The sequence below is a fragment of the Pipistrellus kuhlii genome, unplaced genomic scaffold (genome assembly GCF_014108245.1).
Source record: "Pipistrellus kuhlii isolate mPipKuh1 unplaced genomic scaffold, mPipKuh1.p scaffold_m20_p_35, whole genome shotgun sequence".
Taxonomy (NCBI): Eukaryota; Metazoa; Chordata; class Mammalia; order Chiroptera; family Vespertilionidae; genus Pipistrellus; species Pipistrellus kuhlii.
Genome location: NW_023425535.1, coordinates 2333875 through 2349732, shown reverse-complemented (window position 1 = coordinate 2349732; position 15858 = coordinate 2333875). Strand labels below are relative to the sequence as shown.

The 15858-nt window shown below is 44.6% G+C and overlaps 2 protein-coding genes across 2 annotated transcripts in view; one reads left to right on the top strand and one right to left on the bottom strand.

The window, feature by feature from the left end:
* WDFY4 (WDFY family member 4) overlaps positions 1-15858 on the top strand; it is a 235169-nt gene that overhangs the window by 186737 nt on the left and 32574 nt on the right. The gene's annotated exons all lie outside the window — the stretch shown is intronic.
* LRRC18 (leucine rich repeat containing 18) lies at positions 367-2383 on the bottom strand. The gene has a single exon (XM_045570686.1). It carries the CDS (start codon positions 2357-2359, stop codon positions 1592-1594), a length of 768 nt encoding a protein of 255 aa, XP_045426642.1. The 5' UTR covers positions 2360-2383; the 3' UTR covers positions 367-1591.

The following is a 15858-nucleotide window of genomic DNA, read 5'->3' as shown; positions in this document are numbered from 1 at the left end:
AATAGATCGTGGCTCCATTCCTGGTCAGGGCACCTGCCCGGTCGCAGGCTGGATCCCCAGTTGGAAGCAGTCAGGAAGCAGCTGACCAGTGATTCTCTCTCATCATTGATGCTTCTACCTCTCCCTCTCCCTTCCTCTGAAATTTCCCTTCCTCATAAAATATGATGGAGTTGTCATGACAAAGCATTACAGATAGAAATGGACAGTGTGGAATGAGGAAGCGAAGTATGCTGTCTGCTATGGTTTGTAATGTGAACAAAGACATATGCTCCTCCTTCTGAACCATGGACCCCTAGTGCTTTCCAACGACTTCTCTAGGACTTGCTGCCAACAGAGGAGCCTGATTAAAGAGTGTAAAAGCTTCCCTGAAGATGGTTTTCTTGAACTTTGGCTTTAGGCATATGGAGGTGTGAGTGGTACAGAAAGGCCTCTACTCCGTGAGGACTGGCTCCACCACTGTCATTTCTGCCCAAAGATCTGGTACAAAGAGGGACACTGTCCCAAGTGGGTTTCAGGTCTGAGACGCACAAAGCCCCAGGTCTTAGAGAACTGACTTCTACTGAATGCTTACCCTGTGTGCTGTCCCCGAAGGTGCTCAGTGGTTCTGAGTTGGGGTCGTATCATCCCCATGTTACAGATGAGGGAGCCAAAGCTAAGTAAGAACCCAGGGAAAAGACAGAGAAAGAGCTGCCCTGAACCTTGTTCTGGCCAACTGCAGCTTTTGATTTTCTCTCTGCCAAGCCAGCCATGCACACCGCATGGTCCGAGAGCCTGTCTTCCTCTGTCTGTCTGCTTTTAGTGTGTCTTCCCTACAGGTGGCCAGGGTGAGCCACGCTTTGCCCTACAGATACAGTCCCTGCACCAAGAACAGGGTTGGTAAGGTACTTACTTACTGACCATACTAACCCATACCTACAGCCGTTCTTTCCTTCCTCCCACCAGAGACTGGGAAAGAATTGGGCGGAGTAAGAGGGGAGTGGAGCTTCCTCATTCACAGCCCAGGGCTTGCAGGCTGAGTGGAGAGAACACGCCTAGAGCAGATGATGCAAACAGAAAGAGAGAGAGAGAGAGAAAGAGAGAGAGAGAGAACTGCTCTGAGCTCAAGATGTTGCCCATACTTAATGATAATATCTTCCTAGTTCTGCTTTGCTCCCTTCCCAAGCTAAATGTCGCTCTGCCTCCTTGCTGCCTCTGATCTTTGAGGCTCTGACCCAGAGCAGCTCCATAGAACAAGCCCCACAAGGAAAGCTGGTGGCTAGTCCCGAAGTGCACGGTGATGAAGCTAAGAGTGTGGTGTCTCAGCTGCCGGGCCACGGGGCTGTGGCAGGAGGAGAGCTCTGGAGCGGAGTGAGCTGTCAGTCCTTTCCTTACTCCTATGCCTGTATGTGTGCGGGTGCACATGCCGAGAGACAATGACAAAGAACTGAAAGCCCTTCAGTCAACAAAATCACAAGCAAGATGGTAGGGAAGCATTTTATGGACTTAGCCGAAAGCACTATTGCAGGTAATCTCTCAATTTTCTGTGGAAGCAGCCCATCGCCATCTTTCCTCCCTCCCTGCTCCCTTCCTGCCTCAGGGTCAGGGTACAAGGTCACCTCCACTCTTCCTGGGTCTCCTTGGCCGTGGAGTTGGGCGCGATGAAATTGCTAAAAACATTCTTTTTCGATGTTGTCGTGACGAGGCTCTTGATTTTGTTCAGCTTGTCTCGGGCCTGTTGACATTTCTTCAGGCAAGGCCCGCACAGATCCTTCGCCTCCACCAGATATAAGTTTTCCAGCCTCTTGATGGAATCTATGAATGCATCCGTCTCCTCCGGCTGGACAAAGGGGTTCCGCTTGGTGTTGAGCTTCTTCAGCTTGGGGAGCTTGGAGATGCTCGTGGGGATGGCAGTGATCAGGTTGTCATGGAGCCCGACCTCGTGGAGCTCCTTCAGAGCACCCAGTGTGGTGGGCACGCTGTCCAGGTGGTTCAGGCCCAGGTTCACGGTGCGGATGTTCTTCAGCTGGTTGAGCTCCACGGGCAGCCCATTGGTGGTCAGCTTGTTGTTGCTGACATTGAGGAAGAGCAGACTCGTCATTTGGCCGATGGACTCGGGGAGCTTATCGATGTAGTTGCTGTGCAGATCCAGCCACCGTAGGTTCTGGAACTTGGAGATTGAATCAGGGATTCTCTTGAGCATATTCCGGCTAAGATCAAGCTCGTCTATGTCGGTGAGTTTCAGAATACACTTCGGGAAGGTGGTAATCCCCATCTTGCTCAAGTCGAGGCGTTTTCTCCCATCGAAGGTGATTTTGATACAATTCTTGGCCACATTGAGGGTGATCTTCTTGCCCTTGGGCCCCTTCCCACTCTTGGCCATGCTCTTTAGTAAAGAAATATGTGTGAAGTGTGCTGTTCTGGTTGGTTGGTGATCAGATTGAGGAAAAAGTCACTTGAAACTGTTAGAAGATATACTCTGATAAGAGAAAAATATCAAGTTAGGAGATGGCATGAGAGTATTGGGCTTTTCCCAAATCATAATACCTTGCTCTCTAACCATTTAAAAGGTGGAAAAGAGGAAAGTGGAGAGAAATTAGGGCATCATCAGAAGTCATCTACATAAAGACCTTAAGTAAACTGCATGCCTTCCTCAGACCTCGGTTCCCACATGTAAATAAGAGGGGCAGGTTCGGGCTGAAGGAGGCTCAGTGTCCATCTCGCTGTGTCATTTCCTGGCTTAATAATCGCTCATTGTCCTGGACTTCCAAAGACACCCTCTCCCTCCCCAGCCCAGGGGTATATGTAATGTGTATGTGTACCTAACACTCCCAGACCTTCACCTAAACCTAGTCTTTCCTTAGAGTTAGCTTAAGGTTGCCAGGGTGTGTCTGCTGAATTCTCAGTGGAACCACAGGGCTGACATAAGGAGACAAATGCTCGCGGTGGGTGGGTGGCCAGGTGCCTGAAGTTTCTCTGCTCCGTCATCCAGGCTCTTTCTCAGGAACCAAGTTCAAAAGCACACGAAGTGCCAGCAGCCAGCCCGTGTGCGCCACTATCACATTTTCCTCCTCCAATAATCCTCAGTGTCAAAGGAAGCGGGTGAAAACTGCCCTCCCCATGCTCACTGTGAACCGCCACGGCCACACCTACGGAGGATCCCACCCTGTGCTGGTCCCCCTGGACCACAGCCTCCTGGATGGACGGAGGTCCCCAGAGTAAGCCAGGGAGAGCACCTGTCCGCCCTCAGCATCCTTAATGCTCTTCTGAGCAGGCCTGGAGAGCGGAACCTCTGCTTTAGAAAGAAGGCCCGGCCTCATTCAGGCATAATTACTGAAGACAGCCCCAAGACCACGCATTTGAGGCTCTATCTCACATCGCTCTGAGAAACCAGAGGGAGGAAAGCAGCTTGAAAACTCAAGTCTGACCCAATCAGGTAGGAGTCAGTCCACCCTGTCTAAGCCGCCCCACCAGGGCACCCACCTCCAGTCCTGCTCGGACAGCGCAGCCCGCACTCCCAGCACGCTGGCCACAAAGGCTGCCAGCGACGGGAGAAGTAACTCCAACGTTGGAGCAGCTGTGCATCGGGTGTGATGGAAAAATTTCCAAGAAGAGCCTCTCTCTCTGGCCCAGAAGAGCAACGGGGTGGGGAGGGGGCGGGTGTCAGGTTCAGAGGGGGTGCAGGAGGCCTTGCGTTGGTGTCAGGGGGAGTCAGGTTCAGAGGGGGTTTGGCCCCAGGCAGGCCTGCCTCACAGTCAGCCACGCAGGCACCAAGTCCCAGACCAAGGCAGAGAACCATTCTCTGCACACCCTGTCTCAGCAGGAGTTGCCTTTCTCTCCAACTGTCACTGGCCCTGGAGGCAAAGGGTGGAAAGAAGTGAACAGCCGATTTAGAAAACAAAACGCCTGGATTTCCAACCAGTAGACCAAGGGCTCAGGCGGGGCATTGCAGGGAGCCACTCATGCTGGAAGATTGCACGGAGGAGGGTGTTTATAAAATTGTGCGTGGACTCCGGGATACACCCTGAGCTGCTGGTGCATGCATGAAACCCTGGATAGGGTCTTCAGTACCAAACGCCATACGCAGAACCCCACGACTCATACTGCGCTGAGAAACCGCTGTGCAGGTTCCGGGCTGGTGCCTGGGGGGACAGAGGACCTGACCCAGTAGCACCGCCCAGTATCCGAAAAGCAGAGGGACCCTGGCACCATGATCACAGAATCAGCAGAAGGGCCAGAACTTAATTCGCAGGTTAATGACAAATAGAAGGATTCGCTACCAGCTGAACTGCTGTAAAAGAAATGCTACAGAAAGTTCTTCAGATGAAAGGGACTCATACTAGAGAGATACTTGTGCTTTGGGCTAAACTTAAGAATAGCAACAGAAATGGTAAATTTCTGTTAAACATAATTTACTATTTCCTCCTCTTAAGGTCTCTAAAATATCTGTGATGGTTGAAAGCAAGAATTTTAATACTGTCTAATGGGGTTTTCAATGCCCAGAGATGGGATATGACAAGCACAATGTAACCGGGGACATGGACCGGAGCTGTGTGGAAGGCAAGGCTTTGGCATGCTTTTGGAGCGGTGAAATAGTAACTCTAAGTAGACTATGGAAGGGAAGTGTGCTGCCTAAATCTCCAGAGCAATCACTAAAGACAGTAAAAAACTAGGTGCATAAATTTGAAAATAGATTCTATGTATAATTATAAAAAGTGTAATATTATCTATCCCTACCTAAATATAATTATGTGTACATCTAGTAAAAATTCACTATATAAATTGTATTTATACATCTAAGAAAAATCCACATAATATAAAAGAAAGCAGGAGAGGGGAATAGAAGAAGCAAAATACAACCATTAAAATAGCAGACCTAAATCCAAGCATATCCACCCTTTCCTTAAATGAAAATGTCCCAAACACACTCATTAAAAGCATAACTACCAGAGTGGATGATAAAAGACCCAATTATATGCTATCTTTAAGAAATCCACTTTAAAAAAATAAAAGTAAGTTTTGAAAAATGGGAAAACACAAACTATGCAAACATTAAAGGAAAACTGAGTGACTTTATTAATATCAGTATGGGCAAAGTATATTTCAGAGCATGAAAATTTACCCAAGATTAAGAATATTATAAAATATAGTATTGATAAAGGGACGCATTATCAAGAAGATATAAAAATTCTAAATGTGTGCATACTGAACAACAGAGCTTTGATATAAATGAAGCAAAAGCTGATAAAATTGAAAGGATAAATGAAAAAAATTATAATTACAATACGAAATGTCAATCCTTGTTTCTCAATAATCAATGCAACAACGTGAGAGAAATTCCACAAGGAATTGGGTTGCTCAGTTTTGGCCCTATGGTCCTTTGGGGCCAGATACCGCTTTTCTGTTGGTGGGGGCAGGGGAAAACGGACAGGGGGGAGGCTGATGGGAGAGGATGCCTGTCCTGTGATTGTATGATGTTTATCATAGAAGGCTCTACCCATTAAATGCCAGTAACTCTACACTACTTATCAATAATGTCTCTAAATATCACCAACTGTCCACAGTGGGCAAAATTGCTTCCCTACCCCCACCATGAGAACCAACAATATAGAACTGGACATTCATCAATGGACTGGATCTAGTTGACATGTGAAAACACTCTACCAGCAACAGGATACACACTCTTCTCAAGCACACATCCAGCATTCACACACATAGACTACCTTCTTAGCCATGAAGCAAACCTTAACAAATACAAATGAATTAAATTAACAATATCAGAACTATAACTGGAAAAATCTCCAAATAATTAATTTTAAAAATATTTATAAATACTTCATGAGTCAAAGAAATCTCAAGGGAAATGAAAAATATTTTAACTGAACAAAAATGCAATAGAACATATCAAAACATATGGTATGCAACTAAAGCAGTGGTCTTATACGTTCATACTAAGAAAATTTTAAAAATCAATAATATAAATGCCCACCTTAGGAAACCAGTAAAGAATAACAAAATAAACATTTAGCCTGCACAAGGAGGAAATAATAAAGACAGGAGCAGAAATCAAAAGGAGTAAAACCAAAAGGAGAAAGACAATGGGGAAAATCAATAAAACTAAAAGCTGGTTCTTTGAAGATTAATAAAATTGATAAATCTCTAGCCAGACTGACAATGGAAAAAGGGGATGACAAAATTATTAATATAAGTAATTAAAAAGAGGATATCACTAAAATCCCACAGACATTAAAGGGTTGATTAGGGAATAATACAAACAACTCTAGAATAAGCTTTAAAGTTGACCACAAACCAATCTCACTCATGAATAGAAAACCCATAAAAATCTATTTATTAAAGATACTGAATTTATAGTTGAAAGCATCCAAAAAAATAAACCTCTAGGACCAAATTATTTTATTGGCAAATTTTACCAAATATTTAAAGATGACAACAACCATTTTTACATGATGTTTTCAAGAAAATAAAAGAAGGAATACTAGTTATTCCTAACTTATTCCTAACTCAGGCCAGCATTCCCCTGATACTAAAATCACACATAGGCAATATAAAGAAAGAAAACTACACAGCAATATCCCTGATAAACAAAGGCATAAAAGTCTTCAACAAAATAAATAAATTGAATCTAGCAATATATAAAAAGAATAATACACAACAGCCGAGTGGGGATGCAAGTTGATTAGTTATTCAGAAATAGATGTAATATAGCATATTAACAGGTTCAAAAGAAAAAAGCACATGATCATATCAAGTGATGCTGAAAAAACATGGTATAAGTTTAACATCTAGTCATGACAAAACCTTTCAGCAAGCCACTAATATAAAGGCATTTTTATAGCCTGATAAAGAGCGCTCTCTCTCTCTCTCTCTCTCTCTCTCTCTCTCTCTCTCTCTCTCTCTCTCTCTCACACACACACACACACACACACACACACACACACACCCTACAGCTAAATCAGGCTTGGTGATTAATTAAATGCTTTTCTCCCTAAGTTTGGAAACAAGGAAAGAAGGTGCACTCTTGTTATTCCTACTCAACATTTTATTGGAATTCTAGCCAGTGCAATAAAAAAGAATGAAATGTCTCACTTTACAGATGCCTTAATTTGTCCACACAGAGAATCCTATAAATTTTTTGAGTTTAACAAGGTTGCAGGATACAGAGTTAACACACAAAAACCCCACTACATTTCTATATACTATTGATGAAAATTTTTGAAAAATAGTAATGCTTTAGAAAAAAACACAAAAAACATTTCTGTATTTCACATAAGTAAAAAAAAAAAAAATGTGCAGGATTTCTATGACCAAAATTATAAAACACTGATGAAAGAAAGCAAAGATCTAAATAAATGTACAAACATACCATGACTATGAGTTGGAATACTCGGTATAGTTAAGATGTCAATTCTTCCCAAATTGGTCTGAAGATCAATGCAATTCCAATAAAAATTCCAACAGGAATATAGCATACACACATACATACACACACACACACTCACAATCACTCTCTAGAGGCCCAGTGCACGATAATTCATGCACTGGGGGGAGGGGGGGGAGTGCTTTAGGCTTTAGCCCAGACTGCTCCCTCTGGCAGCCCAGGAGCCCTCAGGCAATGTCCACCTACCAGCTTAGGCCCACACCCTGTGGGGAGCAGGCCTAAGCCAGCAGTTGGACATCCTTAGCACTGAGCAAAGATCCCCCTGTGGGACCGCACTCACCACCAGGGACAGCTGCTGCATTGAATGTCTTCCCCCTGCTGGTCAGTGTGCATCATAGCGACTGGTCATTCCCGGTCATTCTGCTGTTAGGGTCAATTTGCATATTACCCTTTTATTATATAGGATATATAGAGAGATTCTAAAATTTATATTGAAAGGAACTATAAATCCAAAATAATTAAAAAAATAAAACTGGAGGATTTGTGCTTCCCAATTTTAAAACTTATCCCATAATTACAATATCTATCATTAGTGAAAGAACAGAAATATAAGTCAGTGAGGCAGACAATAGAGTCCAGGAATAAGGTCACATAACTATGGTCAATATAATCAATTAGTTTTTGACAAAGTTCAGAGAAAATTCAATAGAGAAAAAATAAATATTAATTAAATTGTGTTGGAGCAGTTGGTTACCCATATTCAAACAAAAGTGCATCCAGCCTAGTGAAATGACCTAAGATAAATGACCTAACTCAAAATTAATGATAACTGTGAATATAAAATACAATACCATAAAACTTTAACAAGAAAACATAGGGGAAAATCCTTATGACTTCGAGTTAGGCAAAAGCACAATCCATAACGAAAATACTGACAAATTGAACTCAAGGTCAAAAGTAAGAAAGTAAACAATGCAATTAAAAATTTGCCCAAAAGGTTTAATAAAACATTTCACCATAAAAGTTATATGTTTGGCAGATCAGCCCACAGAGAGTTTTGCCCAGTGTCCTTAGTCACTAGAAAAATGCAAATTAAAATCACAGATACCACTGCAGTTATTAGAATTTCTAAAATAAAACTAAAACAAAAAGACCAGTAGTACAAAGATTTGTCAAGGATATGAAGCAACTAAGAGTGCTCATATATTGCTGATGAGAATTCAAAATGGATAGTCACTGAAAAACAGTAGCAATTTCTTATAACATTAACCATATACTTATCATATGACCTGGTGTTTCTCCAAGTAGGTGTTTACCTGGAAAAACAAGAACTGCATTCATACAAAAAAATGGTTCATGTATGTTTATAACTGCTCTCTTCATAATTGAAACACATGCATACACACACACACACACACACACACACACACACACACACACACAGAAAACCTCCCGAGGAGTTTCAGCGGGTAGATAGAAGAAGTCATAGTGGCCCATCCTGACAATGGCATAGCATTAAGCATGAGGAGGACATGCAGCAACTTGGTGAATCTCAAAAGCATTTTGCTGAGGCAAAGACACCAAGCTCAGTAGTGCGCATAAGGAATAGCTGTATTTAATGGCATCTGGAAAAGCCACAGTGAAAGGTACAGGGGACAGATCAGTGGGATGGGGAAGCTTTGCAGGAGAGGAGGCGGCGTGAGCTGCTGGAGAGCCTGCGCCACCTACATGCTGGCCATGGAGGTCCAGCTTAAGCATGTGCTAAAGCTCAGAGGGCTGTCTGCACAACAAAAGGCCATTTTATTGTAAGTAGATTTGAAACTTCTTTAAGAACACTTCAAAATCTTTGGGCCTCTTCATTCTGCTCTGTCTCTTACCACAGCTGCTGGCTCAGTCCAGCTTGGCAGTCTGGGACATTTTATCCCCAACCCACCTCCGCCCTGTCGTGCCTTGTAGATTCATCCAAATGCATATAGGCAGGCACTGCCGTGTGTGCACACGGTGGGGAACAGCTCTGCACAGGTGGTGTGTCAGAAACTGTCCGACTGCACTTGAGTTAAAATTTAATTTTAAAAAGATGGACTAATAAGGAATTTGCCAGACTCAGCAAAGGAAAGGACAAGATGCCCAGGACATTTGCACTTGAGATGAGCATAGGACAGTTGTTCGTATGCCTGTACCCCAAACAGTCAGAGCTCCAGCTTTTATTGGCAACTCGAGCCCATGGGCCTGAACAAATAGTACAGTTTTCCTAGTCCGTGATTCTAATTAGTCTTTTGGGACCCAAGCCAAGTCAACGCTTATTCCTGCGTTCCTTGATTTGTTCACTCATTCAAAAGCCTATTGAGAGCCCCTACGTGCCAGCCGGTTACACAGCTGAGCAGGGAACGTGGCCAGTCCCCAAACCAAAGAGCTAAAACCCAACTTGTCACTGACCTGGCCACCAGCTTCCCCGCCACCCCAAAGCTGGGCTCTCTTGTGTGTCATATATAAGGTCAAGTTCAGCTCAGGGGGCAAACACACCAAGCACGGGTTACGAGGTGCCCTAGAAGAAGGGGGTGCTTCTAGGAGATTGAAGATGAGCCAGTTTGGTCCAGCTGAGCCTGCCTCCCTGCCCCCATAGGTAGAAGCCGTCCCAGCTCCGATGAGTAATGGGAGGAAGCAGCCTGGAGCTGCCTGCAGAGCACTTCTCCATTAGGGAGCTGCTCTCCAGCAGGAACTTCGGCTCTGAGCCTGCCCATTCATCACGGGCAAGGCTGCGTGGGGGCCGGCAGAGTGCACTTCACCTCCTCCCCATGTGTCTGGGTCCCAGAAAGCCCCACCCCCACCACGCTTCCCTCAGGGCCACCTGACCTGTCCGGGCCACTTGCTCTTGGTTGTAGGGCAGGGGCTGCTGTGTTGCTCAGAGTCCAGGCTGGGCCCTAAGCTACTGAGTGACACTAGAAGCAGACCACTGACAGGAGCCTGCAAAGACCGGGGCCTCCCTCCCCACATGGCGGACACCTGCCCACCCCCTCCCTGAGCAGGAGAGTTAATATTGGCAAAGGAAGTGTGAAAAAGATGGTCTTTGGATACAACTAAAACAAGGTAGATGGTCTGTTATCCATTCCCAGAATCCTAAAGGGCGGGACCAACCCACAGGGGAGCGGGCAATTATAGACAGAAAGAAAGGTGAATAGATGGTGGGATGTCTGGTGGACAGATCGATAGACAAATAACAGATTATATTTCACAAGAGCAGCTCAGAGGCCAAATGTGAGGAGTTGCTAAATGTACTACATCGCCTTGTTTTTGTACTTCGGAAAAACTGGACCAGTTGGTTTGACTTTAATTTCTAATTATTTTTTAATCTACTCATTGTGAATCAAACAGCATGGTGGGACACCCCATGGATATCTAAATTAAAAATGTAATGGTAACCCATATTTTAATGGAAATATTTCCAAGCATTTCAGTCGTAAAATCATTATCATCACTGTGATAATAGAGTTTATCTGCTGCTTCATGCTCATGTATCTTAATATTTTTAAGTAAGACTGGCTTTGGACGTATCTGATATTTTTAAACATGTTGCTAACGTGATCTCACAACAATTACTTCACCCTCTGGACTGAAGCACTGAGATGCAGAATGGACACATTGTAGAACTAAAAGCCCAAAGTCACCACTTGTTCTCAGCCAGGATGTGGGACTAACTTCATGGCAAGGTTCACGACAAATGGATGAGAAATGTATTTCTCTTGCAAGCCATCTCTCAAGGGAAAATAATGCAAACTTTGCTCCGTAGTCACATTCAAAAGTCATTGTATATATTTATCCTCTCCCTGGAGACCCACTCACTGGGCATGTCACAGCCTGCCTCCCTCTGGTGAGACTCCGTGTAGCTGCCTGCCTTCACACAGGAAGCCACATGGGCCACCGAGGGGTGCGTCTGGAACCCCTGGCCAGGCCTCTAGAATAGGCATTTGACTCTGCAGAGTGTGCATGGGGGTGGGCAGGGTGGGGATGCGCCTGTGGGCGAGGAGCCGGGCTCTGCTACCTGCTGCTCAGTGCTATCTAGCCTTCGGAGACAGGCTCACAGGGAATATAAAAATGGAGACTGCAATTATAGGCAGGCGGGACCACTTGTAGAAGGTTCCAGTGCTCAAGATGGCTTGTGCAAGGGGTTGCCTCCAGATTTCTCAAAAGATGGCTGTGCTCAGAGCTCCCGGCTGTGAGCAGGACAAAGTGAGCTCCACTGAAGGTGAGCCTGTATCCGCAGGGCACTTTCTTCAAAGGGGTGCCCAGTGAGGGGAAGCAGCAGCTCAAACACTAGTCTCTGCCTGGTTGTGGAGCCATAAAGTGCTCAGGGAGACTCAGACTCTGGAGGAAGAATTCCACGTGACCCTGAAGCCTGTGGATTCACACCTGGCCCTCCCAGGCCAGCCCACAGGGCCCCTGAGAACAGCAGCTGCTTGCTAGGCCCAGCCCCCTCACCACCATCCCCCCCCCCCCATCCCCTTCCCCACACACTTCCTAAATAATGAATTAGCGAATTAGCTTGCCTCAGGGTTTGTAAGTGAAGCACCGGGAGAACCAGAACTTCCAAAGTTGCTCCCTCAAAGGAGAGAATGCAGAGTTTGAAGCAGCTGTTGTTTGCCAAAGTCCGTCTATAAATGCAGGCCAGCGCCAGAGAGACTTACCCTGTCCCAGGTCTTCCTCCTCAGCTGTGAGACTCTGTCACCCAGCAACAGGTTTCTCCCCTGCAGTTAATTAGCATAGTCCTGAAGCCAGCCTGTGAGGGAGAACAGTGGCTGAAAGGTCTCCAGGCACCCAGTGTGACACACAGGGCTCCCCAGTGGGGCACCGCCCACCCAGTAACTAGTGGGAGGTTCATGGCCAGGACTGAGCTGCTATCCATGGCGACGGCATGTGAGCCCTGCTAACATGGAAAAAGCCAGCTTTGCCTTTTGTACCATATCGAGTCCCATGAAATATCATTACCCTTCCTTGTAATCTGTCCAGATAGTTTTTTATGCTCTTTCATTTAAGATAAGTCTGTCTTTCACCTGTTCATTTATTTGGATTTATTTCTCTCTTGCAATTTTCTTTTTGCACCCTTTTTATTTTTATTTCTTAACTAGAGGCCCAGTGCACAAAATTCATGCATGGAAGGGGGGAGGGTCCCTCAGCCCAGCCTGCACCCTCTCCTATCTGGGACCCCTCGAGGGATGTCTGACTGCCCTACAGTAGGATTGGGCCTAAACAGGCAGTTGGATATATCCCTCACAATCCAGGACTGCTGGCTCCCAATTGCTCACCTGCCTGCCTTCCTGATTGCCCCTATCCACTTCTGCCTGCCAGCCTGATAATAATCCCCTAACCACTCCCCTGCCAGCCTGATTGCCCCTAACTGCCCTCCACTTGCAGGTCTGGTCTCTCCCAACTGCCCTCCCCTGCTGGCCTGATTGCCTATCACTACCCTCCCTTGCAGACCTGGTCCCTCCCAACTACCCTCCACTGCTGGCTATCTTGTGGCAGCCATATTGTGTCTACATGGGGGCAGCCATCTTGTGTGTTGGAGTGATGGTCAATCTGCATATTACTCTTTTATCAGATAGGATAGAGACCTGGTGCATGGGTGGGGGGCAGCTGGTTTTCCCTGAAGGGTGTTCTGGATCAGGGTGGGGTTCCCTTGGAATGTGGGGCAGCCTGGGTGAGGGGCCTATGGTGGTTTGCACGTCAGCCACCCCCCCCCCCCCCCCCAGCAACCTAAGCAGAGGCCCTGGTATCTGGGATTTATTTATCTTCTATAATTGAAACATTGTAGCCTTGAGTGGAAGCCAGGCTGAGGGAGATTGGCCTCCTCCATTGCCAGGGGAAACTCAAGCCTCCTGCTCTCTCTAGCTACTTGGCTGCTACCATTGTTGTTAGTATTTATTTATCTTGTATAATTGAAACTTTGTAGCCTTGTACAGAGGTCAGGGCTGTGGGAGCTTGGCTTCCTCCATTGCCAGGAAAACCCAAGCCTCCTGCTTGCTCCGTGGCTGCAGCCATCTTGGTTGGGTTAATTTGCATACTAGATCCTCATTGGCTGGTGGGTGTGGCTTGTTGTGTGTAGCACAGTTATGATAAATTTGCATATTTTCTTTTATTAGATGGGGAATTCTCACCCAAGGATATGTTTATTGATTTTTAGAGGAGGAGGGGAAGGGAGAGAGAGAGAGATTGGTAGATGAGTTGCCTCCCATATTCACCCCAACCAGGATTCAACCTGAAACCTAGGTATGTGCCCTAATCCCTGACCAGGAATCAGACTCATACCTTCTGGTGTATGAGACAACACTCCAATCAATTGAGCCACTGGCCAGAGCTCTTTGTACAGTTTTCACACCATTAAATGGAAGTGACTATAAAGATCATAATAGCATACAATTTTATAATCATCTGTTCTCAATGTCATGCCAGTGTGTGGTTTCTGAAATCTACATTTTGAATGAACTCACTGGATCTGGTGGACATGGCTTTTCCTGCTGTTTCCAATTTGGCCCTACCCTAGATAAGGCTGCCATGAAAATATTTGTGCACTTACAATCTTTTTGTTAAAAAATGTTCTTTAAATTACATTTCCAGATATTGAGAAAATTGGTTTAAAAAGGATAACTGTTCAAATTATTATGCAAATAATAAAATAACATTGTAGAAAAATTAGCAAATGCATATGTACAAATGAAAAAATAAAAATACTCTAAATTGTGCAATCTAGATAGAATCAGGAAATAAGTAAGATAATTAGCAAATAAATAATTTGGAATGCAAAATTAATCTAAGCAATAAAAATTTTGGAAACTACAAAAAAGCAAAATGAAATACTTTAAAGGAAATATGAAATATAATAAATCACTAAACTAGAAATACAGTTAGTAAAAATTTTAAATGCAAAAAATAAATAGATGAAAAGTTTATATATATTATCCCACCATTGTTCTGTTTAATGCAAAATGAAAATAAAATATTTAATTTAGACAATAAATGGATTTAACCTAATTAGCAAATTGTCCTGGCCAGTGTGGCTCAGTTGGTTGGGTGTTGTCCCATGCACCAAAAGGTTGTTGGTTCAATTTCTAGTCAGGGCACATGCCCAGGCTGTGGGCTTGATCTCTGGTAGAAGGTGTAGAAGGTGTGCAGGAGGTGGCCAATCAATATTTTGCTCTCCCTCTCCCTTTCTTTCTCTCTCTCTTGAAATTAATTAAAATATTTTAAAAAATAAAATAATTAGCAAGTTAAGATAAGTAGGTAATTTTAATTACCTGAAATCCTACTAGAATACCCATAAAAGTACAGACTTTAAATTAGAGAATAAATAACATGAAAATTATTTTTTAAAAAATATAATAAAATATAAATATTTAAAGGAATAAAATACACAAGATGATAAATACATTGTAAAATACACATATGTAAAACCTTGTAAAAATTAAAGCCACACAATTTCATCATCTAGAAGTAAAGTGTTGTGGAACCTTCCAGACTTTTGGGACTTGTACGACATTGAGTTGATGGCATGGTGTGCAGTAATAATTTGGTGATTTTCTAATGCTCACTTAACTCTGAACACAGACCAATCGCAAGTTGTCAGGAGGCTCTGGAACGGAGATGTTTGTGGTTGTCACCCTGTTTGCTCTTATTTTCTTTTCCTCTTCAGAGGATGGAGCTCGCCTTCGGAGCCAGGCCGATGCTCAAGGTCGGGTTCTGGCAGGCGCCCTGCACAGGCTGTACTGGAGGTCTCGGCACCTGCTCTGTGTGGGCCTTGGGTGGCTCCATCAGCCTTGGCAAACTTCCCTGGTCTGTGTGGTACCCCTCATCCTACACTCCCATGTTCTCTTCGGCACGGGTATCAGGCAAAAAGAGTTTGCAGATGGTAATGCTTTAGACCACATGTGTCAAACACAAGGCCCGTGGGCCAAATCCGTCCCGCCAGGCCTTGCAATGTGGCCCGCACCATGCTGTCATCACTGCACTCCGCTGCGTTTCCATCACAATGACAGTTTATGACTGTTCAGTAAACCATTCGGCCCGCGATTTAGGCTGGATTTCAGATTTTGGCCCCTTCTCTGATTGAGTTCGACACCCCTACTTTAGACAATTGTTGTTATATTGTCTGGAACTCTATGTAAGAATTCTACTTGTTACAGAAATGAAGTCCGGAAGTTACCCGCATGGAGGCGGGGAATCTCTGGTTTGTGACAGTGTCTGTGTCTCTGTGGATTTCCATGGACCTACAGCCTAGATGTGAGAACCAGGCCAACCCAGGTTAGCTTCTCAAGAGGAAGAAAGTGGAGGGAGTGTGTTCCTAGGACCCGTCTCTCGGCCCCTCATGGAGAGCTATGCTGATGAACAACGTGGCTTATCAGCTGCTAAAGAGCTCATTACTGGAGAGCTCCAACATTCCCATAGAGTGATCACCTTCAGATTAATGCGATTTTTAAAAACATTTTTAAAAA

What these genes read in the sequence shown, in the direction of transcription:
- LRRC18 (XM_045570686.1), bottom strand. Translation starts at nt 2,359, where the DNA reads ATGGCCAAGAGTGGGAAGGGGCCCAAGGGCAAGAAGATCACCCTCAAT.